This window comes from Temnothorax americanus, unplaced genomic scaffold (genome assembly GCF_048541705.1).
Source record: "Temnothorax americanus isolate GAGA-0224 unplaced genomic scaffold, ASM4854170v1 Scaffold9, whole genome shotgun sequence".
In the NCBI taxonomy this organism is placed as follows: Eukaryota; Metazoa; Arthropoda; class Insecta; order Hymenoptera; family Formicidae; genus Temnothorax; species Temnothorax americanus.
In genome coordinates this window covers 2066203-2093324 of record NW_027509812.1, presented here as the reverse complement: position 1 = coordinate 2093324, position 27122 = coordinate 2066203, and the positions used below count along the sequence as shown (strand labels likewise).

Below are 27122 nucleotides of genomic sequence, written 5' to 3'. Positions count from 1 at the left end.
GTCCGCTAATTAATTCTAGAGTACACTCGAGTATATATAAGGTCGTACCTAATAGAACGCTAGTTTCGCAGGGCCTATTCTGTACTTGGATCCTTTCCGCGCCTTTGAACGCGTATATATCACAAGGTATTGTGAGTACAAATTGTACCGTACATTAATATTTCTTGTTAGTTTTTAATTGCTTTCTTTAGAATAAGTTTGTTTTTTGGGGGGAAGGGAAGAGTTGGACAAAATTGGTAGACTCTGCTCCTGATACGATACAAATCCAGATACTCACCATCGCGCAAGAGAGTATTCGTATCTTTACACAAATCCATCTTCCAACTTGTCTCTTTAAAAGTTTCACGGAGAGATCGCTGTGCTTTAGGAGATTTTACTCTTGCGTTGTAAAGGAGATATCCCGAAATAGTATTTTACTTGTTGACGATTATACGTATATGTAACCATTCGCCGTAACTCAAATATAGAGTTGAACGATATTAAACGAATTATTAAATCAAATGGTGATTACGATGTTTCAAACGATGTCTTATTAATGTGCGCTTGGTCCTTTGTAGCTTGAAGTGTCCCTTAATTTCCAAGAGTCGGTTGAGGTAAGTTTTAGAGTGCCTTTGTGCTTTATTACGTTCCGCTGTATTTTATATCTAAATAATCCGATATATTTATTTACAATATAAAACGATTATATATATATATATATATATATATATATGGATACATATAAATAATGTAAGAACAATGAACATATCGATCGTATCATTAAACGTGCTCGTGTTATATAATATATATGCTTCCATATATATATTTTTTTTTGTTTAAGATTTGATTTTTTCTACATATGAATTTTATTTGTATTAATTGATTTTTATTAATTGATTGGTAAAGTTATATTACTTAGAAAAATATGATAATTATAATGCGTATTTCTTAAATTTTAATCAAATATAAAAATATTAAGTTAATATACATATATCGGTATACAAAGTACTTATAAATACAGGATCAGGCAGTATAAATCTTGATAAAAAATTTCTGTTTGTGATAATTCAATCGTAATAATTCGATTCAGTATGACAGTTTTTTCAAACTTATTTCTAATCCCTAAAAAATACGAGGCTTTTACAAAATATGAAGAATCGTTCTACAATTATAACAATAATTTTTGCTAAATCCCCTAATAACTTTAAAATATCTTTGCTTTTTCTTCTTATAAAATTCGAAAACGATTTTCTGCCCAGGGGATAGTACTGAAAGTTCTATCCTACGTATTCATATTTACAATAATCTCGTTAGCTTCTTTATTCCGATGTCGCGAAAAGTAACGACGAGAAATGATTTAGGGAATGATCTCTTAAATAAATACACAATGGGATGATTCGCATGCTTACACTAATAAGGCGTTCCCAACGATATCGCTATATTGCCTAATTCGCGAAATTTTTACTTTTGGTATTTCCTCTTTTACAAATAACCTAACGTAAAGATATAAAATGAACATACGAATGATATTACCGCAGGAGTATAATTTACTTTTTTACAGATATTGCACACGCAATGTCCTGCCGAGCTTCCTTTCTCAGCACGAGAAAAAGCGCGGTTGCTCCTCCGTGAGTTTCATCAAGCAGCAGCGCTTTTTCTCAGACTCTTCTTGCTATGACAAATTATGCTTAATCGTTATCCCTTTGTTTCTCTAATATCTATAGTTCTATATAGGAAAGTATGTTCGAAATGATGATCGTATGTTAGAAGCGTTCAATATGCGCTTCGAGTGTTTTAACTTTTTACGACGTAAATGACAGCGCGATGATAATAATTTAGGAGCGAAATTAAGTACGTAAGACTACGGTACATGTAAAGTATGAGAGTTCTTTCAGTCTCTCGAAACTTTCTACGTTTAGCGTAATAGAATGCCTCGAGAAATCTGTAGATCTTTTTCCGACAGAATGTTATTTTCTTTTGAAATGTAAGTTTTCCTACGAAACCATTTATTACCGAAAACAAATCCTGAATGTTTTGCTTCTCGAAAGAAGCTTATACGAGAACCCCCTACGATCTTTCATTGCTCCTCGAAGCACGGAATTGTCGATCGCGTGTGTTACGATTTGATGACAGTTTGCTCGCGGCAGAATGATTTACCCTGAGTCGTTAGTTCTTTTTTGAGAGCTCTTGAAAAAAAGCTTCGATAGGTAACGTCGGCTCGTCCGTGGTGATCTTGAACTGCGGCGAGACGAGCCTGCTCTCCGGCGAGACCGCCTTGAACATGCCCGGCTTGTCGTACAGAGCGGAGGCGGAGCTCGTCAAGTCCGCCACGCTCTGCGACGCCTTGGCGAACAATTCCTCTTCGTCGGATCGCACGTCGAACTTCGTCGTGGTCTCCGTGGCTTCTGACTCTCCCTCCCGCGTCGCGTCATCCTCGCTTCCGGCGGTCGCGGAAGCTTCCGGCTTCTCGGTTCGACTCGTTTGTTCGGTCTCATCGCTCGAAATCCGTCCGCGATCGTCTTCAGCGAAGGTCGCGTCGGTCGGCGCCGCTCTTGTCTCCTCGTTCTGCGAAACAGTCTCCCCTTGGTTTTTGCTCTCCTGCACGCCGAGTTTCACCGGATGGCTGTCGAGCGACGCGGCTTCTCCCTTCTCGCTAACGATCTCGTTGCCCACGAGACGACTGTTCGACGAGGCGGTTGAGTAGAAACTGGTTTCCTCGGCGGCCATCTCCGTAGGCTCCTCCTGCCGCTTGCTGTCCGGATACGCCGTTGCCGCGTTGTTCTCCTTGTGCAGTCTGCTCTTCATGACCGGCCGCCTACGTATCGATGACGAGTACACGTTTTCGGGTCGCACCGAGCTCTGCCTCGGAACATTCGGAACGTTCTCGCTGAGCTGAGATCGTGTGGGACTGGTCGTAGTAGAGGCAATTCTACTTCGGTAAACGTTGCCGCTGATCGGTCGCCTCTTCGGCACGAATTTATTTTTTTCGGTCGTAGAGGATACGCCCTCCTCCGAATATCGTTCTTGATCTCTCGCGGTCGCAGGGGACGACGTAGTAGTTCGATAGTTTACTCTGGAGACGTATTTGTATCTGCCGGTAGTCTCTCGAACGGTGTCGCCCGTTAATTGAGCCTGTTGATTCTTCGCGCTCGACGTTCTCTGTCTGGTATGAGAACCGCGCGTCAAGGCTTCGCTGGATGGCGTCGGTGCTACCTCCGTCGTTGAACTCTGAGATAGTCTGTTTTTGTAATCCATGCGGCTCTTGTAATCCTTGATGCTGAAACGCGGTCTGGTAGCATTACCGTATCTTAATGGGCGAATCCTGTGAGATTTCGACGTCGAGGTGGCGATTTGAGGAGCCTGCGTTACGGGTTGCGGGGTAGTTGTCGTCGTCGTCGTCGTTGTCGTCGTTGTCGTGGTTGTCGGCCCGTCTGTTGTCGCGCGATCGTAATAATTACCGTCGGTCTTCACGTAGAGATCTTCCAGCGGTATGCTAGTGACGACGTTCACGTTTTGCTGACGAGTATCGGTGTTATAATCCTCGATTTTGCCGCGGTTGATTTCCGTGTGATATTCTGACACTTGTTCTGGCACGATGCTGTCCTCGCGATGGTCCTTGCGTTGATCTTCCTGGTATCTCTCATTCTGCTGCGAAGAGTAATCATAATATTGATTAATTGGCTGGCTTGTTCCGTATGAAACGCTCGGCTGATTCGTCGCGAATTGGTTATTCTCATTATAGTTATTCTCATTGTAGTTATTCTGATTGTAGTTATTCTCATTGTAGTTATTCTGATTATGGTTATTCTGATTGTAGTTATTCTCATTGTAGTTCGGCGCAGGCTCCGTGGTCTGTCCATAAGAATTTAAGGAGGCGTACGCATTCTCCGTGACGATCTGCGTGTCGTACGACTCGTCGTGGCTCACTTTCGTTCGATGACTTGGTCGTTTCCTGACGTTACCTCTTTTCTCCGTTACCGCTTCCTCGTTGTAACTTGCCTGGGTGGGCTTTATTCGTCTTCTTCGCGAAGAGTCGTGCTGATTGTGCTGCACGTCTTCTCTATTGTACTTGAGGTAGTCTTCCTCCGGGTAAGACGTCGTGACGGGTTCCTGCGTAGTTGTCGCGGGCTTTCGTCGTCGACCCGGCGCCGCCGGACGACGAGTTCTGGATCTCTGTGTCGACACTGTTGGCGCGGTTTGCACTTCCGGTGCCACCGTCGTCTGAATCGGTATTTCCTCTGCGTACAGGGTCAAGGGAATGGCAGTTTCCGGCGGCTGGCTCGGCGGTTCCGTCGGCGAGAGTTCGTGCGCAACGGTCGTCGGCTTTTTACGACGTTGTGGATCGCGGGACGGTTTCTGCGGACGGTACGGCCGCGTCTCGGTTTGAGGCTCACGGTAATTGACCTGTTGCTCCTGATAGCTATTCTGGTAATGCTGCTGGTATTGATAATTCTGGTTCACTTGATTCTCTGGAATCTGGGATACCTACGACAGACAGTTTAGAATCGTTTTTGATACTTTGTATAGGAAAGAAATAACTATTTATAATAGATAATGAGTTATTAAACATATAATTAGATTGTATTAATTTACTTCAAATAATATTGTTAAATTTCTGTTGAAAGAATGTTATGTAATATTTTATCTACTTGTTTTTTGGTTTAATTTTCGTGCATGGTATTTAGCTATTCATTATTTTAAGCCATAGAGTGTGATCAATTATAAAATGAGATATTACCTGAGGCTGGAGTCTCAGCTGTTCAACATTGTAAATACCAGGTTCCGACACCAGAATATTGCCATCTGTAGTGACCTGCGGTTCGAATTGCGCCAATTGAATTGTGTATGGCATATTGGCCGGGAGCCTCACGATCTCTTGTGACTGATTCTTCGCGGATTCCGCGGCTAGTCTAGCTGCCTCTTCTTCCTCATTTTCCCGTTGCGCAAGTTGATTGAGCTGTTCTTGCTGTTTCTTCAGCTCTTCTTGCTGCTGCCGTTCGATCTCTAGTTTCTGTTGACGCTCCTGCTCCGCCAGTCTTTGTCGATCGCGCAGCAGCAATTGTTGTTGTAGCAGAAACTGTTGCTCGTTAAAGTGCTTGAGAGAGATGCTCTCCGGTGTCTCGTAATCCGGTATCGGCGTCGGTGGGTAAACCTCAACTGGCTCGAAGGAGTTCTGCGGTCTGTGGTACACGTTCTTCGGACCCTGTGTGATTTGATTCTGGTTTACGACCTCCTGACTGAACTTGCTCGGTGGATTCTCCTTCGGCAGAACTTCGTTGATGTCGGACGTGTATTTGCTCTTCGGCCACGTGGGGGGTGTAAGTTCCTGATGTTCCGAAACGTAATAAGTGCTCGTAGTTCTGGGATTAGGTAATTCGGTCTGTCCGCCTTTTTCGTGCTTGTTACGCGTATCCGGGCGTTTATTATAATGCTCCCGAGCCGCGTCGTTAGTCTGGCCGAATTTACTGGGATTCCGCGTGACGGCGGTGGTGGACGGTGGCGTTGACGAGGGCGAGTAGACCGCGGGTGGCAACAGAGTCTCGTACGGCAACGAAGGGCGAAAGCTGTACGGGTTGTACGATCCGGGTGGCGTGACGTAACTGATCTCGTGACTTTCGTGCACCAGGAAGGCAGGATCTCGCTCGTAGGTGGACTTATAATGATTCGAGGGATGGTTCACTTGGCTGTAGAAGTTACCGTTGCTCGCCGAATTTAACACCTGCGAATTGTGAGATTGCGCTTGGTATCTATCGTAGACATCGCCATCGTTCCCGTTGATCTTCTGCTTGCCGAAGTCACCCGGGATCTCCGCACCGGGCGGCTGGAAGTACGGTTTCGCGCTGTTAGCGACTTTCAAGGATTCGAACGGTTTCTCCGGTTGGCGAGGTGGCTGCAACGCTTGCGATGCCTGTAACGCCTGCATGGCGAACGGCGGGACGTAAGGGCGGTTGCTTGGGATACCTTTGATGAAATAGGTCGCCGCGCGTACGCTATCCAATGGTTGCTGATGGACATTCTGTGCCACGTAGGCTGTCTGCGGCTGCTGTCTCGGCAAGTAGCTACCGCTGTCTCGCACGACCGGCTTGCGGTATTGGCTCACCTCGAAACGGTACGCGTCCTTGGGCGGTGGTATCAGGAACGTATATTCCCGAGTCTCCGTAGCCACGTGTTTAACTGGCGTCTTGATCTCGCCACGCGCTTTTGTCGCCGCGTGTCCGAACACCGTGAAACTACCGAGTATACTCGGCGGACTGTATTCGTGAACCGGCGGCTTGCCCTTTCGCAACGGCTTCAGCTTTTCCGAAGTCGCCATGTGCTCCTGAAACTTGCTCAGGACGGGATGCACCTGGACGTTCTTCTCCAGGTGGCTCGACGGCGACACGTTAGTGCCGATCGTTTCCTCGTAGGAATTGGTCAGAGGTCGCCAGCCATTCGCGATCATCGACGATCGTGTTGGTGGCTGCGGATCAAAGCTTGAGCTTTAGTTATCGAAACAGAGATTCAGGAATATATATACATATATATGTATATTGAATATATCAAGCGTCTAATCATTGTAAAATTAAATATCGAGGATAATTAAATCAAAATAGAATTTGCGCGTATTAATTTTACTGCCCTAACTTCGGGATAATTATATATATATCTCTTATTTTAAAAATACTTTTTCTATATAATTAATTCTCTTTATTTTTTTAATTCTATTTATTCAGTAACAAAAATTGTTAGATAATGATCCATTAGACTGGTATATCGCGATGGAAAAATTTCTTATATAGCCTTATAAAGCTTTCGTGTATATTCCCTACAGTGCCCTACACGGTGCATCAAACACAATTTTCGTTCACGCCATAGCGGCGACAACAATAGTAATGTGATACTCGAACTTCCTGGAGAGGTTAATGGAATGGTTCCTGTTCCAGTTTCACCGAGGTCCGAGAAAATCGTAAGTGAGACTGTTATTCTCCGCCATTGGCGGCAAGCGGTGGTCTGTGTAATCAGAAAATGTGCGAGGCCTTAGGCAGCACGCTATTTCCGAATTATTTTCCACGTCCGTGTGTTCAGAGACGATAAATCACGAATTTTACTCACACCCCGCTAATATTTTTAATAACGGTACGAAATCAAATCTAAAGTTTCGGAATATTCCATCGACGAACGTGCGTGCGCCCTGCGACGCTCGTAAAGCAAGGGTAATCGTCCTCGGTAGAGCAAACTATCAGCGATTTCCCAACTTATTCCGTTTCTACAGCAGTAAATCAGAATTCTCACATACTTCCGATTGTCGCATAAAACGTCAATGAAATGAAAATGGAGAGAATTCACGACTCGATAGGCAATTAAATACTTGACTAGCTATGGCTATGCTATAAAATTGTGCTAATAAGATACTAACTTTATTTAATAACAATAACTTTATTGCGTAACAAAAGATTGGTATAATCGTTTAGATAATTACAAAGAACATGAAAAAAAATGTATTCGCAAAAGGTAAGGCGCCAGTAAAACTACTATTATGATCCCTACCCGTAGTAAAAACAAGATGATTGAAACACAAGGTGGATAGATTATAAAATAATAAGATGACGAACACACAGAATAAAAAAATAGATATATAATGTAATATATATGTACGTAAAATATATGTATAATACTGATTGATATATAAAAAACGAGATTCGACAAAACGGATAGCGGTGGTGCGAAAAGAGAAGAATGAAGAAAATTTAATATCAGAATGAGTTAAAATATTTCAAGACAATTTTTCGTTACAAAGGATTTCAAAGAGAGAGAATGCTATTGTCATAACTTTCTGTTCGACATTTTAATATCTTGGCTATTAAACGTTGATGCGCGAAAGAAAGTGTAAGAGTAACTCATATTATGGTGATAAAATGTAGCAGTATTATTTATAATTAACAATGAATAACGATAACAACTTATAATAGAAATTATGCGAAACTTTTCATATTGGTCATATACTTACGGTTTTAATGTCAGCACGATCTACCGATACGGTAATCGCGCCTATGGTGACAAACAGCCACGCCGTCAGAACACCTATATGGTTTGAATAATATAAATTAAAATTTGTACGCGCATGTCGAATAAAAGATTTTGTGGGTTTAGATCGAAAAGTATACCTATACTTACAATTCAATAGTAATATTGACGACATTGTGGCAGACCATGAGGTCATTTACCAGAATTCTGCAATAAAAAAGCCAAATTATTAATAATATTATATCCAACACGTGTTTTACTTAAAATATTCTTAATAATAAATAAATTATTAATAAATGCGAGATATAATACATTACGTTAGTAGAAAGTAAAAACTTCTGCATTTGAAATAAAGATCTCTTTTTGAAATAAAGATCTCCATTTACGACATCAAAATGTTACTTTCTGGCGGGTTAGAATCGGTTTGACGAAAAATAACATTTATCAACATCCGAGATATAAGTAGAGCGGCCCATATTTCATCTCGCACCAAGACAAATTAACTATTAAAACATGAGCACGAGAAAAGTGTAACGTATCGCGCAGAGAAAGGAAGGATATAGAAAGCGTCGTGAATCTATCATAATCTCGCGGATCGTTTCCGTGCTGTTTTCTCATTTTTAAATCGCGGTAATAGCGAAATCCATGAAGGAGAGAGAATTTCTCTTTTTACGAGCATTTGCCGTGATACGCAGATATCTTTTGTGCGGCGTGCATTTTTGTGTAAAGTACGTGAAACGCGCGCGGGCCCGATTCTTGTAATTTCGAATTACTCAGGTATTTAATTTTGACTTTCCAAGATGTTACCGCGTTGATAGTTTGACGCGTGCACGAAAAAGACGCGATAGAATTTTGCGCGTGGATATCGGGATATTACAGAGTCGTTAGTAAACGTTAATATTCATGAGGGTAACGCAGTAAATCGCTAACTGCCCCATTATTACCGCAAATGTTTGACGTAACGGCCGAGACTGCCGCGCGTTATGAAATTGCAACGTAAATTTAGATACAGTTATGATATTGTTTATTAAACCTTCTGCAAGCATCTGCGTGTAACGAGGGTATAATGGGGAAATAAACAAAGGAAATGATGAAGAAAATTATATGAAGTGGTAATGTGACGCATGGCGTTACAACGAGCACCATCGCAACTAGTGTTTTGTGCATAATAAGAAGAAGGAACAATTGTGTTATGTAAAATAGTAAAAGCTGGGCAGAAAATTTGTAATGCAAAAAACACGCCACTTTCTCTTCATTTATTAAGCGTCGGGGGTGCGGACGAATTGCGCTGACTTTGCATAGACCTTCTTACTGCCACATGTCGAGGAAAACCTTAGAACGGGTAAGAATAATGCGCGATATTTAGTAAGGCGTGTCGCGCAAACGCGTGTCGCTCTTACTCGAACGGCGATCGAATTTTCATTTAATCGATAGCCGCACATTGATAACAAGGCCCCTAGAAATTAGTTCGCGCAGCATCGCCGCGGCAATTCAATTGGCTGGCGCAAAGCCATCGACGCCCATCGATTTCGATGTAATTATAAACTCGCGATATGATCGAGCCCCGGACGTGCGAAAATTGCACGAGAACGATATTTCTTCTACCTCGCACAATAATCGCCTGGATATTTGTTTTTCGAGTATATACGGTTAATTACGCGCGTTCATAATTTGTAATTACGAATTTCTATTAAATGTTCGTATATTTTGAATGATTTTCTGGACGCAATGCTATTTGCAATTAATATTTATTTCATAATTATCGTAGGTACGTGACGAGACGTATTCACGGGATTGCAATGTATATATAGAGCAGGGATAAGAGCCATAGTGGGGTGTAAGTCAAATAAGATATTGACTCGTGTGCATAGATGCATTCTATACAATATATAAATTGCATATATCCACACGAGTCAATATTTTAAAAAATTTGACTTACATTACTATGGTTTTCACCCCTCCATATGTTTCTATAATCTGTCGATGGTTTAGCATGTATTTTATTTAAAAAATTCTAAAAATAATATTTAGCTTTGTCTATGTAGGATAACTTCTCATTGTTTTCATCTTTTCAAGATAAAGTTCTTCAGTTCTTTGTATTTTTTACGACTTGCTTATTTAAAAATAGCTAGAGAGGCACGCTCTCTCTTTATTTCTCTCTCTTTTATCTGAAAAACGGTGTCACAGGTTGAAAATAAAAACAATTTGTCGATTATTGCGCTGGTGTCGTTTGGTGCTGCCACCTTCGCGGTCAGAAACAGCTGCGATACGAGAAATCGATAGAGCCCGGTTGCATTTAAATTTCAAGCCGGTTTGCGGATGAATTAATTATAAATGTCGCTGTCTAAGCCTCCCGAAGGAGTTGATGCATTCCATGGCTGGCATGATGAATGAAGTTGAAGCGTTATAAATCGGCGTGCAGTTTGAATAGGTCCTCATTTTTCGTTGCCGATTGCCCCGTAAATTCAATTTATTATAACGGATGCGAAGGAATTATTCTGGACTATTTCGCGTTATTAAATAAAGAATTAGATTCAGAGGGAATTTTCCAATCGAAAGGAACCGTCTCAGACTAGGTACTCAGTTTTTGGAGGATTTCACGCGAGATAATATACGATGAAAGACAGTAATGTTGTTGCTACGATTCGACGAACCGTGCATTAACGTGAAATGCAGTTGAAGTTTACGCGAGAATATCCATTTTTCTTCGTTATATGTGATTTATTCGAGTCGAAATTATTCAAGAATTTTTCATTTTGCATAATCTGGTTACGAGTTGATTGCAGTGCGAGAGAACTTGCAAAGTGCCTTTGATTTTTATGACCGTGTATATTTTTCTCAACTGCTGTATAAATACAGCTGTATAATGCACTAGTCGACTAGCTGTATAATACACTAAACTAGTAAATTTTGATTAATACAGTTAGACTTTTATAAATTTATATATAAAATTTAGCTTTTTCTTTATATGTATAATTCAGATTTAAGTTTAAACTACTATAACTATATCTTACAAGTATATCTAAGCAGTGAAATAAGAAAATTCTATTTTTACGAGACAGATGTTATCACACACAGTCGTTACGATTTAATTTAATATTCTGTTCGACATGCACGTCTGATCAAACTAAATTAATTTACGATGACGAAATTCTCCTTTAACACGTTCTTCGTTTCCTCATTCTCAAAATACAGGTGTCGATATCGACAGCCAGTTCTTTACACCTACATGCTGATTTTTCTTACCTACATCCAGCGACCTTGACGTAGAATTAAAATCGATTTCCAAACGTCAGGAATGCACTTTCTATCTTTCGATCTTTCGCAATTTAAAGGAGCGGGAGTTCGAGTTCCGTTCTGTCTGCGAGAACCGCTACAATCTTGACATCGATGCGAACAAGCCTTCGACGATTTTTTATCGCCGTTAATTTCTTCTCACGGTGTTACTACGGTGTTATAACGATGTAGCGACCACACACCCGGCAAACTCCTCGTCTCGCCGTGGCGCCAATTAATGCGCTCGGAATGCACTGACTGCGAATGCCCCGCTCTGCAGCTCAAACGGTGCAAGTGCATTATATCGGCAGAAAGATAGATGCATTAGAGTAGCCTTTTAGCATTAATGGATTGGCTTTATGCGCTTGCAGCTTTAACAAGGGGACAGAGAAACCTGCGATATTTATCCGATAGGTTACCATGCTGCCGTTTCACAAAGTAAAGCAAAATCGCGTTTAATACTGTCCTCCGGAAAGCGAGACCGTAAAGTGTATTAACTTGGAACACACGTAGGTACTTCTGAAGCCGTACGTGATAACTGGCAGAGTTACAACATTTATATAAGATTTCGTTCCTTCTTCCATTTTTTCTCGGAATTACCGGTACGGAGGAAAAGTATTAAAGAAACTCGACTCTAGTTCTAATTCGACCATCACCCAAGCTGTATTCCGCTTGGTTTCTTATCAAACTTTGTATCATTTTACTTGGTACATGAATTGACTAAAGTAGATTCGATTTAAATAAAAAATCAAAATGTGAATCCGTAATTTCAGCGAGAGCATTCTTATATTTTTACGGAAGTAAATTATAAATTAGAGAATTTCTCTTCCGATGGTATTTCTTGTTGAAGAATATTTTTTAAAATACATTACTTATCTTACATTTTATTTAAATTTTTTATTAGAAAAATATTTCTGTAATATTTCCGGTTTTATATCGAGCACGCAAATCTCCCATACATAAAACATTCGCGCAACGCGAATGCGATTTAAAAAATCCAAGCCGCGAACACCACGGAGTTAATGACAAATGCCCGTGCAAATGGCTCGCACCAGCGAGATAAAAGTAAGATAAAGGTAAACGGCCGGTCGGGAAAGGCGTGCAGTGCAGACCGGTACGATACCATTTCAGAGGCCGCTTTTTTTTCCGCGAATAACGCACCCGATCTCACGAAGGGGTCACGCTCTGGTTCGCTCGGCCTTTCGCTTTCCACTCGGTGTGGAAGCAGAGCCCGCGCATTAATTGTCAATTACTTTGCCGTAAAACTGGGTTTGCGTAGCTATTTTAACACGCCCCAAACCGGCAGATAAAACCTCCCGCGTTATGCGAACGGATATGACGCGTTATTGTGCGGTTAATCGCAACAATAGTTACGCGTTTTAATCCTCACTGATCGTATAGCTGCGGTCGTTCACGCTGTTACTCTCGGTCCCGTTTTGAATGGTTACAAGCCGGCAATTATCGGCGATGACGCACAATGCAGTTTTTCCATTCGTTTTAACTTTAACAAAATGAATATTTCCCGATGCACATCATGCCGAACTGTATAGTAATAGAGATATCATGGTTACGATCGCAATGAGAACGGAAAAGTAATGCGAACTGTGGGAGGCCTCGCCGGTACTCGACGCGTTGGAGGAAAAATAAGTATGTTATAACGGTAATACTTCCGCGAAGATCAGACTTATCAGGCTTACACTTTACATTCCTTTTGTTAGTTTTTTGAACTAACCATTTTTGTCATTTTTCTTGTTTAATGTAGGCGATAATTTATACTATTTGTACAAAACTCTAAAAATCTAAATTATTTGTGCTATCTAAATAAATATTATTGTAAAATTAAATACACATCTCGATTTTATCGCATCCGAGAAAGATTTATATTCATCTTTATCTTGCGTAGAATAATATCGAGATGCGATCTTACGGAGGTGAGGTAAGCAGATTTTATTTAATATTAACGTCAGATAAGCCTGACGTCGCCAGAGATAAAGGCTCTTGCAAAATCGCCGCGCTTCCGGACTCTCCTCTCCGGAAGAGGTGAACTGACCGGTGGTTAAGTATGATGACATGGGAAAAGATAAATTGGACGCACGCAAACGGCAGGACGGAGCGGCGTCCCGCTGTTTTTATAAGAAGAAGATGAAATCCGCCTAAAGCGACCGCGTGATCAGACGCTCTTCAAGCAACCGTCGTCTCCTCGTCTCCTCGTCTCTCTCGCGATCTCGTATCCCTGGAGAAGCTCGCGTGCACGTCGCGCGGCGCGACGCGTCGTATACGATAGGCCCGGCAACGCACATTTCGCAACGCGCATCTGAAAAAGCCGCGTTTCTCAAGACTTGAACGTAGGCTAACCGTCGGCGGGATCTCCATCTCGTAACAATGACGAGCAGCGTTCGATGTCTTATTTGCGATAACGGTCTACCTCGTCGCGCATGGCGGCGTCCTGAATGTACGTATCCTGCACGCTCGTTTGCCAATACAGATGGAAGATTAACGGTCGTAAGGCGAATTAAGCCTGTAGCCACGGTGTAGTTTCAACGCTCTTGAAAGCGATGAAAATTTTGTAAGCTTGCAATCAGGTCCGGAGAGCGGAAATCTCCGGGGATTTAAATTGGATTCCTCTCGCACAAAAGCTTACCTAAATTCCGCGCGAAAACAGCGAAGTAGACTTACAAAGACTTCTACTTGGAAGGGAAAAAAATAGTGACCGTATTTTGCAGCACGAGAGAATAACTTTACGACGTAATAATGTGATACTTAGTCTACTTACGCCAATATGCTTTTTTCAATTCCTCGTTTTACTTAAGAATTACATAAAGCGCAATTCCCTTTCATTAACGATGACATAAGTACAGAACGGGGGCGTGGGAAAAATGAAGGAGATTTCGGTCGATGATCCGCGAGAATTTCTATGCACGCGCGCAATATTGGATTACACGGGGAATGCGTTAACGAGCAAATAACAGACTACATCAACGAGATAAGGTCTTATGCATTACCGAAGGATCACAGGCAGTTCGTACAAGGGGTTCACGGCAATTCAAAGAGATTTCCTTTCGAACGGAATACTTTCACTGTAACATGAACGCGGCAGGTCTCGTTGCGACAAAATGCTGCACAAACGAGACTTAATATTACTCGTTACCGGAAAGTTCGCTTATTATAGAAAAGTGAAAGGGGGAGGTATGCATAGGTAAGATAATCAAAATGTCAAGCAAGAAATTCGATAATACGTGAAATGACGCAAGAAATTCGATAATACTTAACGTAATCGATCGAGCATGCTGACGCATGTTAGATAATTTAAACGTTTTTTTTTAATTAATAGCGAAGATAATTATTTTTGATGTTAATTATTTATTTTATGAAATAAATGAATAACAACATTGCGGTTTGACTAAGCAGTAAATGAGATTTTATTTAGCGATCTCTCGTATCCTGTGATGCAACACGGTTCATGGTAACTTTCCAAATTCAATAAACTGATTTTAATAAACGTTGTGTGCCGTGATGTGTACGCGCACGACTTGCGATTTACCGGGTGTATAAATTGGAACATATTTGTGTTATCAAAATCTGACGGCTGTTTAACTTGGTGGCTAAAGCGAGTTGTACGTGGAACGCGATGTTACAGTTTAGGAGAACTTCCTGATCAAATAGACCGGCCGTCTGCGGTGTATGTTAGAATAGGTAGTTAGATCGATAATGGCATATCACGGTTACGTATAATTTATGCAAACGAGATTATTACATCTGTGTCGCCTTTCTACTTGACATCGATTACCGAAAATGTTCTAACTTGTCTAATTGTGACGTGTATCAGTGAAGAAAAAATCGAAAGAAGTCGTTGAAATAATTTAGATTTATTAATGAGACTTTCTCAATATCGTTTAGTAGTAATTATAATAATGGCAGTAACAAATTTACAGTAATAGAATGGAAAAATGTGAGAGAATGGTACGTGTGGCGGATATCGCGCGAAGAAATCACGATCTTTAGGAAGGAAGATCTCGTATCCGTTTGCGATCTGATAATAAGTAACACGTACAGGATACTTATAATTTGCTGCGTGTGCATCATCTTAATTAGCTTCCAGTCTCTCGCACGTGTATGCCTCGTTATCGAATATCATTCGACAAATGCAACTCGCGCTATTGCGAATTCTCGTGAGATTCGACATATTGTCTCACGAGTATAATCACAACCATTTTTGTAGCAACACGCGTCAAAATATATGTGAACGTGCAAAAAATTTCAAAAGAAAGATCGCCTATCTCTCGGGACGATTTAGAAATAATTAAAATGCTCGTTTAATATATCGATAACAAAAAACCCTGGTATAATTTTCGAATCTAAACTCCATTCTATGTCGATCGAGATTATATCGATCGATTACGAGCAATGACAACGTTTTCATGGCAATTAGGCGGACCACTATTATCAAGCGCTGAAATTAATTTAATGCGTAATGTCATCGCGAATTATATAAAGCGCACAATACGTATGCGTCAGCTAGAAAATAGTTGGACAGTATCTGATGCAATTACATTCGGAACAGCGTGATTAATTACTCTCATTGCGATCACCCCATGCGCACTTGGCTTTATTATTCAACAAATGTGTTTGTGGTCGCGTGGAAATGCGCAATAATACAGATGTATTTACAACATCAATATTTGTTCGAAGCTGTTATGAGAAACCACTGTTTGAGAGAGAACCACAAAAACATTTAATATATATAAAATAAAGGAGAAAAATAGAATTTAAATGAATTGTTGCACCTTTCGCAATTTTTTTTAACATAAGAAATTCAAAAACCTTCGCGCATTCAGTTATTAATCGGCATTGACCCCAGAATTCATTTAATGACCATTATAATCTGATTTTCAGTCACGAATTGTAAAGAATGTAAGAGAAAGTAGTTGATACACTGCACGCACATTCGTGTGTACTTAAATATAATATCTAATACGCGTGAGAGAAAGACGAGTTTCTTACTTATCCGACATTTGTACTTCTGGTTTTCTCGAAACGCATTCGCGGAAGGAAGGGGTATCCAGATGAATGATTCCGGCATTGATAATGACGTTGCCTCGCTGGTTAGCTTTCTAGCATTAACGTTAACGGGATGTAGCACGCGAGGCGTGTTTCGTAGAAACACCAAGTTTCAATGGGGTCGACAAGCGGCTCGTTGTCGACGCAGGTAAAAGTAAATGACGATATGCCTAACAACGAAATACATACCTGCCTGCGGACACTTTCGATGTCGTGACGCATCGAGAGTAGCCGCATAATGACGAAATCAAGTCAAGATCAAGTGGTCGCGCGGAGGTGGGGGTGAACGATCTATAGCTTTCAAGTAGAAAAGAGTGAAAGATTTCGTTAGAGACGTTCCAAGTTATCCTCGTAGAAATTTAATGATCGCAAACGTTATATTAATTGCATCGAACGCCTGCACGTAGAGCGTGTCGCGGGACGAGTGAAACGTGTGGTCCGTTCTGTTAGAAAACTAAAAGGACGAGCTTCTCCTCTTCGCCCGTGTTTGTACTTTCTTCGGCTAATGCGAGAGATATCGCGTACGATACTCCTCGCATTAGCCGTTTCCATAATCGACAATTGGACCGCTCAGCGCACGTACATTTGTCCATGTAATAACTCGGGTTTTACAGGATGATCTGGTGATCAAAATACGCGCGAGGGACTTCGTGGAATTTACTTGAATATCTTAGGAGAATATGCGTCGAAAGCGCTGGAACGACAGAAATATCGTATTTTCTGATTATATATTTTGAGACTGAGATACACAAAATTGTGTACAAAAGGGTGCAAAATTTATGTGGAAATCTTTGCGCAGCTGAATAAGCAAGTCGTCGGCTTCTGCGCTCTACCAACAAACTCATAATATTTTCGCTTTTTATATATTTTTCACGAGGCGCGATAAATAGTTGGATTCCGCTGGTGGCGACTCTCGGCACACGTATAACGAGATATCCCACGGCATCATGGTCAACACACTACGATCTCGTTTGCGAAACCGTGCATTTCAACACGCGCCGGACAAAGCGGACGGGGGAGTTTGCCGCGTTCCTGAAACTCCGACCGCAGCAATTTACGGATCACCCCGATCAAATATGTCGCGAGTCGCTGGTGGATAATCGCGGGCAATCGCACGCATTTACTGGACGAGAGTGCCGACGGGAAATTGGATCAGGCGGATCAATGTCGTCTCAGTTTCGCACGCGACACGCCCGCGATGCGCACTTTCCTAGCCGGAGAGGCGCCGGTAGAAAGATCTAGGTCGTCGTAACTCCCGACGCCTATAGATACGGACGCGCGCGACTTCTTAATATGCATACCTCGGCGCCGCCGATTCCTACGAGTCGCCCCTCTGGAATGAAGAAGAGCCCGGGACCCCGACGAAGGGAAAGTTATGACGTTTCCGAGTCGTGGTCGCGTCGCGTCGTCGGCGCGTCCGCCTCCTCATCGTCATCGCGCGAGCGACCTCGATGCACGAGCAAGTGCAACGCTCGTGCATGCAACGACGGTCGTACGCACCGCCGGTTCAATACACACGGCCGATGAATAATGCACGAGGGAGGGATTAAGTAAGATCACGGAGGTCGCCGCTCTCCGTTCCCGCGACTCTCGATATAATAGCGCGACGCGCGGGCCGATTGAAACGATTATTTTGAAAGCGGCACGACTCGCGCGTTTAAGATTGGTTCTTTTTCCGCCGCGCAACGAAACGCACGTCATTGAACGTGACAACGGTTCCGAAACGAGGCCCGATTACGTAAACTGAGACGAGAACGAGAAAGAGACGAGAAGTATTCGCGTGCGAACCGTTTATAATTGTGAAGGTAATTATCTATTCATTGAAGACGGCGGAATCGGCTGCGAAGGTAACGCGAATTACAATTAGACCGTCTCTTTCTGTTGCCCTCTCTCGCGCGATTATTGCGCGCGACAATCTTATTATATTATACAATATCCGCTAACAAAGCTAGGACCAAAATATACGGCTGGAATAGAGAAGTTATTGTATACTTTCTCATATTATAATTCGCCAGAAAAACCACTTCCGTCTTCCTCTCACCTCGGCAAATTCGTAGAACAATAGATCGCGGTTCTTTCTCACGAAATTATATGTAACGCATTTTACCGAGCGTTGTATGTGCGTTTCTTTTTTCAAATAATTTCTGGGAGTTCACGTAACGCTATTACATTGCTCGAAATTCTCAGAGGATATGAACACGCGCCCGTCTAATTGCTAAACGTAATAATGCGCCATACACGTTCACTTTTATGAATTCTGCATATTTAACATTTAATATACATTTTATGAGACGTGTACTAGACCTTGTAATGTTTTAGCAATGCCTTTTTCCTTAAATCATATTGGAGCTATTAGACGTTTATAAAGGAAAAACATGGTCGGATAAAAAATTTAAAAATTGTACATTTTACTGTTCCAAGGGGCTAAAACAGATCTCTTTTTAAACATATTTTTATTTTGCAACGTTCGAGGAAACGTTACTCTCTCTTTTTTTCTCTCTCTCTCTCTCTCTCTCTCTCTCTTTCTCTCTCTCTCTCTTTCTCGTGAGCTTTCGGAAGCGTTGGTTTTGCGGAAGTTTTCGCGGCGCACTCGTCTGTCTTCGCATCTGTCGATTATATCGAGACGGTAGTTGCTCGGAAAAGAGGAAGAAAAAGGGAAAAACTTTCTCCGCTTTAAGAGGTGCACCCATTTCTCACACGGAGACCCACCTGCGGTCTTGCCGTTGCACGTTCCAGGTACGCCACGGTAGCACAGCATGCAAAGGCGAATTTTTCGCGGGACGAGAAAAACTTGTCGTGCACGAACGGCTTATTTCATACGTGCCTGTGCGCGTATGCAAGAATGTTAACAAATACGTGAAAAATTTATTCCCGTCACGTATCGCTGCATCGAAAAGTTGAAGGAGGATCCGTACCGGAAGTTACATTTCCACTTTGTCCGCGCAAGATTGCTGACTTACCCGATCGGGCAGCGAAATCGGGATCGCGAGCTGAACGTCAACGGCGAGCTGAAAGCAGCTCGCCGTTTAGGTGAGAAGCCATTGGTGAAATGGCGTTATGTAAAATGAAATCTCGGACTTGAAACATCGGCTGTCACCCCTTTCCGTAGGCCGAATAAAGACTTGAGAGAGGAAGTAAAGTTCCGCCAGATACATTTGAAAGTTAGACTATCGATGTATAATTGTTTCCTCGTGTTAAAAGTGATTAAATGTGAGAAAATGTCAGTGAGGTGTGTCGACGAGTAACTCGTTAAACATATATAATTACATTTCGCGTGCATAATGAGATTTAGAAGCAGTGGACCTCGAATAAACATTTCGACGTTTGACAAACCATTGGATATTCGATAACTTTCGAGATAACGGCTCGATCTTTCGAAAGTTCGATTATGCAAATATCCGTGCCACGCCACTAATTCGAGTAATAGTGTTTAACCGTGGCTGACACTGTTACGTGACTGTTCTGGCACGCAGGACGGCTTAAGTATGATTAATATACAGTGTGCGAACGGCACACGGAGCAGACGACGCGTTCGGAAAGGTTATTATATTTTCTATTCGTCCCGGAGACGCAGTGATGATTTTAAACGCAGCAGATTCGACTTATGAAAGCGACGCGATCGCAACGGCCGCGACCTGAATACGAGAAATGAAATTGTTGCTTTTCACTCTCCTTCTCTTCTCCTTTGCTTTTCTCCCCGTTGTTCGTTGGAAACGGGATAATATTCCGCGGTCGAATAATAGAAAGTAGTGCCCGGAAATCAATTCGCATGCAAAGACAGACAAAAAGAGAGGCGCAGAGAAGGAGAGAGAGAAAGAGAGAGAGAAATAGAGACGTATTATTAGGTGATTAATGGCGTTAAATTCGGTCGAATTAAAGCCGCATGAATTTGGAATTCACGGTGGAATAATGCCCAATCGATTCCGGTACGTCGCCGTCCGGTCGTTATTAGCGCTTCAACGGAGACGGTTTATTTGAAACTCATATTTAGGAAACGGAACGACCGGTTCGATGGTACAATCGCGCGGCTCTCACGGCGTCCTATTTCTTGGTTCTTTCGTTCGCTCGTTTGTGCGTCGTGATTTTACATCGCGAAAATTGAACGTTACGCTCGCGGGCCGCAATCGCGCCAAGCGCCAAGCGACATTCAATAGCACGGTGATATCGGGCAACAAACATGTGTATTTTTTCGGTCTCTATTTCTCTCTTGTTTGCCGCGACAAATTATTCGTTAGTTTTTCAATGATCGAAAAAGAATCTAAAAAAAAAAAACTTTCTCAAATGCTTTATTTTGCCTCGCGCGATGCAAAGTGCCTTCCTGTAATCATAACAGTTCGAAATCCCATTAAAATCGTAAAATGCAGCTTCGTTTGCTAATGGCCTCTTCGGGACGACCGTTAATTTTCATGGAGATTTTCCCTCGTTAACAGCGAGGAAATAGCGATGCATCATGACAAATGATGGATACAATTTATGTTCAGCTGTATCATCGTTAGATTGGAAATCGGATGCAGAGATTTCGAGCAATATCATCGTTGTCCGCGCAACTCTCGAAATGTTGTACAAATCATTTAGATAAGTGCAGTCGGTTTACTAATTATTTCAAACGCGCTCTAATGGCACTGTTTACTGTATCATTCGCGCAAAGTGGCACACTCTCTTAAGGTATTCACGTCGGAGCACAAAAGGGGTTAATGACTCTGCTGTTGAGCAAGAAAGTGATGGGGACGTATTCCGCGTATTAGGAATCGACCGACCGGTTTTTGTGATTGCCGTTCCATTCACGCAAGCGATATAACTCGTATTATTATTCGATCGCAATCGGAATTATAACGTTCGCGCCCGATTAGATCTGTTCGCGCACGATCTAATCGTTTTCGTCTGCGACGTGGAAGTATGATTTGCTGGCGCAAAATCTCTACAGGCTAACACGCCAATTACCATGATCAGAGTCACGAAATACAACGGATCGGACTCTCTGGGGCGGAAACCGATTTTAATTAAAAATTTTCCTGAATCGCGTATATCCCAGCTGGAAGTATTAAACGCCTTTAGGGAAATTGTATTGTTAAATTGATTTTACTTAATTTTGATTGATCAAAAACGCTATATATAATATATATTGTACAAGGCTTTTTGAATGAATATATCTGAAGACGCATTAAGTTAAGTAGTTTTCAATATAATAATTTCTATTACAAAAGACGTCAGCAACTCTTTCTAAAATGATTAATACGTTTGAGACGATCATTAAAATACTTTGTTACATATGTCCTGTGAACGTGTAATAATATTTAAATTAATATATTCATCTCTCAGTGGTAATAAAGTTAATTAAATATAATTTTTGAAATTTACAAGTTTAATTCTACATTCTAAGCAAAATAACTGTGTTATTTTCAGCAGAGGAGAAATTTCGTATCGTTTTGTGTGTGTGTGTGTGTGTGTGTGTGTGAGAGAGAGAGAAAGAGGGAGAAAGATGACATTGCACTGCATTGGATAGTCGATCTGTTTTTTTCCAACGTTTGTCGAACCATTCCCTTTTTCTTTCTTCTTTCTCGCTTTCCTTCGGTATTTTTTACATGGTTTGGCAGTTCGTACGTTGTACGTGACATCACCGGGATATACGTTATCCGACGTGGCGAGCGAATGTGATAGCGTAGTGAAAAGCTGGCGCACCTTTTACCGGCCGGCGGGCTCAAAAAAGTTTATTATTCGTTAGCGATCCTGGTGACCTCCCGGGTAAATCCAGAATATGCGACTCGCTTACGGACCGTGCGAGCGAAAATTCACAAACGTCCGTTGACCCACTTGTCACGACCTGGTCGATGAAATTCGATTCTACAATCGCGCGACGAGCTTTCGACGCGTTCTACACGTCGACGCGTATTAATCGAATCTAACAGCGGCAGCAGAAAGCATGGCGATCGTGTAAAACCACGATGCTCACGACAGCATCAGTGGAAGATTGATAGAGTTACGTTTCCATATGAATCAATCTCTATTCGAAATCGATCGACTCGGAAATATTTGCCCAGAATGTACAGAATAAGATCAGATATACACATATGTAGCATCGTGAGCGTCGTAAAAGGAATATGGCAGGACCATTTTCCGCGAGCCCTCGACATAACGTATGAGGGGAAGCAAAATCTTTCTCTCTGGTTAAATATATTGAAATATCGAATATATAAAAAAATATGTACCTATTCTTCATAATTACGGTTTGTGATCGTGCGCGCAACAAATCTTAATTCTACGTAAGAAGAACTACGCGATGTAATTTTTTTTTCTTAGAAAGACTATACGTGAAACGCAGCTTCCTCGTTGGATCTGATTGCACAAATAGATCTCACTTTACGACCCCAGGATACGTTGTCATCCACGGGGGCTCGTTTCATCGCCATGAAATATTTACGAGGCGCGAACAGGTGTGCGCGTAACGATACGCAGCGCGAAATGTATAACACTCGGATGTGTAACCCAGATGACCATACGTAGAGGAGGCCGAGAACAAAGCTTCCGGTGCACACGGACGTCGTCTATTATTCGCGATATAAAGTGCAACATTATCGAACGGCCGTGCCTGCGGGCAGTGTGAATTCATTCGCCGGCGCTTCCCGGTATATTTCAGCATATTTTTCTTTCGTCGTGTCGGACCTGCCTAACCCCTTCCGCACAACCCCCGAGTAAATGGCCGCGATATACATGGTTTCTGTAAATAGAGGCGAACGGCGTGGACTCGAGCGGGGATGCGAGCGCGTATATCAGAATTATGATCGATACATTCTTGATATATGCCTGACCATAAATGCACTTACATGCACGATTGTAAAAAAGAGACGATTGTTGTATACACGTGAAGCGTGTCGTCGCGTCTGTCACTGTAAACCGTTAACGACAGGCGGGAAATGAGAAGATACTTTTTCGTACGCTTCCAAGATCGATAATCCCGACTGGCGATTTTGCATTTGTATGTTTTCTTAAAATGGGACGAAATTTTAAGCGTCACCGTAGGTGATGTTAGGTCGTTATTTTAAGGTCCTCTTGCTGACCTGGCCGACAACTGAAATTTTTAACAGACAGTTCTCATCTTCTGAGCGCGATGGTTTATATAGTTCTTGTATCTTTTATTCCGGGGCTGTAAATTTTTTATAAGCGTTTCCGCGTGTTTACGGGTTCTGCTCCTGTGTTTCGCTGATCCAACACGCGTGACAACTTCACACAAAGTAAAGCAAGTTTGCCTCGTTCATTTTTTATTAGATACGTCGAGTTCTCTGTGGAACTACTGTCCCGGAGGTAAATGATATACTGGTACAGGGTACATTATACCGATGCGATTATTAAATTCCGACCGGTGCAGGTGTAAGAGTTACGAAATTCAAGAAATCCTGAAATTCTATTCTGTAATAAACTATTATGTTCTTTATATATGATGTTAAATGTATCGGTAGTATATTAACGTCAAGCGCATTTCTGGTAGTGGAGTTATGTGACAAGTATTTTGATTTTCTACATGAACGCATTAACACTGACGCGGATAATATGTTGTATATATATCCAAGAGCAAATATCTGTGTGAGACATTTCACGCCACGTCAGGTAAATGCATCCAATACCGCGACTTTCATCGATTCGAATTTTATCCTGATTTATGATCCGTGAGTATAACGGTCGATTTGAAGATACGCGGAATCGTCACGATTCAATAAACTGGGTTATAGCTACACGCATCTTGCTACGGATATCGCATAGCATGATTTGCATACCAATATTTGAAAGATAATTCTCAGGATTGTGTACAACGATCGTATGGTTATTTCGTTCATGATCCGAACAATCGACGCACGTTAATGTGGCAATCAGAATATCTATAATTTTTCTGACAATTAAGCATGCACATCATCATATTGTGCAGCTAGTAATAATTTACATGAAACCATATCAGAAATAAGAGAAAATATTGAAAATATTATATAGATATTGTAAATTAGTTTGTTATTTCTTTTATTACGTTTTACAGCATAAAGCTTTTAAGTATTCATACATAAAAAATTATAACGGAATTGTTACGTGAGCTAGTGGAAGATGGAATTTTGTTGTAAAATGTAATTTAACGTTATTAAAAACGAAATATTAAGTTCAATCTTTGAAGATTATAAATAATATATGTTATCAAAACATACATTACTTACCAGGATTTAATATGTCTACGCGTATTCCGAGGCTCAAGGATATTTCAATAATTACGTTACGGCCCGAGCCAATATTTGCATCGTGCTCATAATAATGCAATGAATGCGCGGCGGATCTCGATAAATCTCTGTGCCATTTTCTCTTCTTTTCGTTATCAAGGTGTCAGTATCCATCAGATAAAAAAAATTGACGGTGCGGGCGCCAGTTTGAAATTAATAACTGAACTCTTAAACGAGAAACTAGCTCGGTATTTTATCCGCGTTTTGATGAGTAATTTGTCAAATCGCGTCGCGTTCATCACCATGTAGGTAGTTTTTGAAAAAGAAATTTTCTTACGTCTACGTTTCCTACGTGATGATTTACTCGTTTATACACCACCATGGATCACTGTCAGTGATGAACGTTTCGTACTCACTTGTGCGAATCTCCGGCTTGGTCGGACACGCTCTCACGGCGAGTATCCACGGGGATCACCACGATCAATGAATTAGATCAGTTGCGTTATCGATCAATCGGCGAACCGTCTGCGACTCACTACGCTCTCGCGCGTGACTCAAAAGTGCGCGCGGTGCGATCCGATCCGATCCGAACCGATCGTGAGAGGATCGCCAGCCGCTACGTTTTACTGCCTCACATTTACTACTACGCGGGACTAGCACATACTGGCTGACCGTCGGCCTGGCGAGAAGAAGGCCTTTTCTTTCTCTCTCTCTTTCGCGAGGTTTCCACCATAAAGCCGAACTGGAGTTCTCCTTCCCCCCGTCCCACGAGCGCGCGACAATTCAGTGGAAGAAAGTAGGCTTCGCCTGACCCTTTTTATTCCGTGAATCGACTTCACTATTATACTCGCTACGAAAAAAAGACCCCGCCGATCGCGCCGACGTGCTTTCCACCTCGTGGAAAGTTACGCGTGATGTTAAACTGCGCGCCGGTAAACGCGATCTCGCGTCCACGCGTGCGTTACGCGGAACTATCTAAATTTAAACATCCACGCGAAGATCGCCGCGTCCGTTCACCGTGAGCTGGACTCGCGAATTTTTCCCCGATAACGAGAGAGCCATGCGCAGCCTCGCGGCCTCGTTAATTTGCGACAATTAATGGTAACGAATTCCGCCGCCGTACCATTTCTGTAACGGATTAAGGAATGCTGATTTTGTTCGGTGAACATTGCGATCTCGATTTTCCGTGTTCAGTTTCATTCGGCGCGTTACAGCGTTTAACGGGATATTGGGAGAAAGCAAAATTTTCGAGAAGATGATACAGCATTACTTCTTAATCTGAAAATTATTTAACTTTTTTTTTTATTCCATTATTTATTTCTCATATTTTTGTGTTTTTTTACTCTAGTGGGAAGAGATTGCAATACTGTAGTGAGCTTCTTCTCAATTAGCGGTTCATTCTATTTTTCTATATGTCATATTTTGTCACGAAACTAATTTATCGTCGTGTTAATGTTCAGATATTTTCATTTCAAAATTAACAGCGAAGTTGCCGCTTCGCAACTGAAACTACATCCACGTATTGGATTTGCCAAAGTTGCTGTCGTTACACGCTGCGCCGGCTACTATTATTTTGATATAATTCCGCAAAGCGGAAGGGACATTGAATATGCTGCAGAAATTTCAACAAGATAACTTGGGAAACCAACCGAGTTGCACGGTTAATTTACTCTTTTACCATTACAAGACTTATAACCGCGTACATGCCATGCAGGAATTTACGACTTCGAATTAGTCGAATCTTGCATCAAAGAGATTGCCCTTTCTTCTAACATACGTGTCAACTTCAAATAGCATGCGAAAGTATCTTATGACTTTTGTAAAAGCGAGAAAGGAGGCACAGAGAGAGAGAGAGAGAGAGAGAGAGAGGGGGGAAGCGATCGTAGAGAATGTCGTTGGAAATAAATGTGCGCGTAATAAAAAAAAGAGCGTAATAAAAAGAGGCCGACAGAGGTGCGTTGCCGCGAAATTCGATTCTCTCCTGCGAGTGGCGATTCTTCGAATGTCACAAGATAATTATCGTAAATTAAACTGCGAGGTGCTATAGTGGACGCGGATACTGCCGCGGAAAGTCGTAGAGAAGACTCTTCCGTCGCTCATAAACCGTTCGTAACGGCGCGCAAGTTGCGAGTGTTTCAAAGATAGTGGATAAGGAAGCCAGCGGGGCAGACTCATATTCGACAAACGGTCATGTAACCAACTCGCATTGTTAGCGCGTCTGCTCTCGGCATCGGTCGGCTTTTGAGCAATAGCAGTAGGTTAATTAGCGTGGTCCCCCGTGAAATTTATGTAATAACCAGGCTCTCGTTTTTGTTGGTGCATGAAGCGTTGACGCAATAGAAGATGGATATCATAGGCGAGCCTGATATGGGATTCGCATTTTCTCGCGAATCCAGAAACGTTCATTAAAATTCGGTGCCATTGGCGCAATCGCGTGACGCCAAAATGCGTAGTCTGTAATTTCATACATGATGCAAATCTTATTGGAGAAAGTTAATCTCTAAATGATATTTTTTAGTCAAAAGTATGAAAATATTCTCTTTTTACATCTATGACATCGGATGTTTTATGAACAGCCGTTTTCCGATATTATTAATTTTATGAAGTTTT

General features: G+C 41.9%; 2 protein-coding genes across 2 annotated transcripts in view; one reads left to right on the top strand and one right to left on the bottom strand.

Annotated features, from left to right (window-relative positions):
* Nompa (no mechanoreceptor potential A) overlaps nt 1–27122 on the top strand; it is a 243128-nt gene that overhangs the window by 92201 nt on the left and 123805 nt on the right. The gene's annotated exons all lie outside the window — the stretch shown is intronic.
* Nucleotides 813–25193, bottom strand: LOC143907851 (uncharacterized). The gene is made up of 5 exons (XM_077424866.1): nt 24929–25193; nt 8134–8190; nt 7967–8040; nt 4718–6439; nt 813–4464 (listed from the first exon to the last, which is right to left on the bottom strand). The coding sequence occupies exons 2-5, from the start codon at nt 8177–8179 to the stop codon at nt 2146–2148; spliced, it is 4161 nt and encodes a 1386-aa protein (XP_077280992.1). The 5' UTR covers nt 8180–8190; nt 24929–25193; the 3' UTR covers nt 813–2145.

Excerpts from the sequence above, each read along its gene's own strand:
- LOC143907851 (XM_077424866.1), bottom strand. The coding sequence starts at position 8,179 with ATGACCTCATGGTCTGCCACAATGTCGTCAATATTACTATTGAATT. Across the intron at positions 6,440-7,966 it reads ATCGTGCTGACATTAAAACC|CCACCAACACGATCGTCGAT; the intron begins GTAAGTATATGA and ends TTTGATCCGCAG. Across the intron at positions 4,465-4,717 it reads AGCTGAGACTCCAGCCTCAG|GTATCCCAGATTCCAGAGAA; the intron begins GTAATATCTCAT and ends TGTCTGTCGTAG.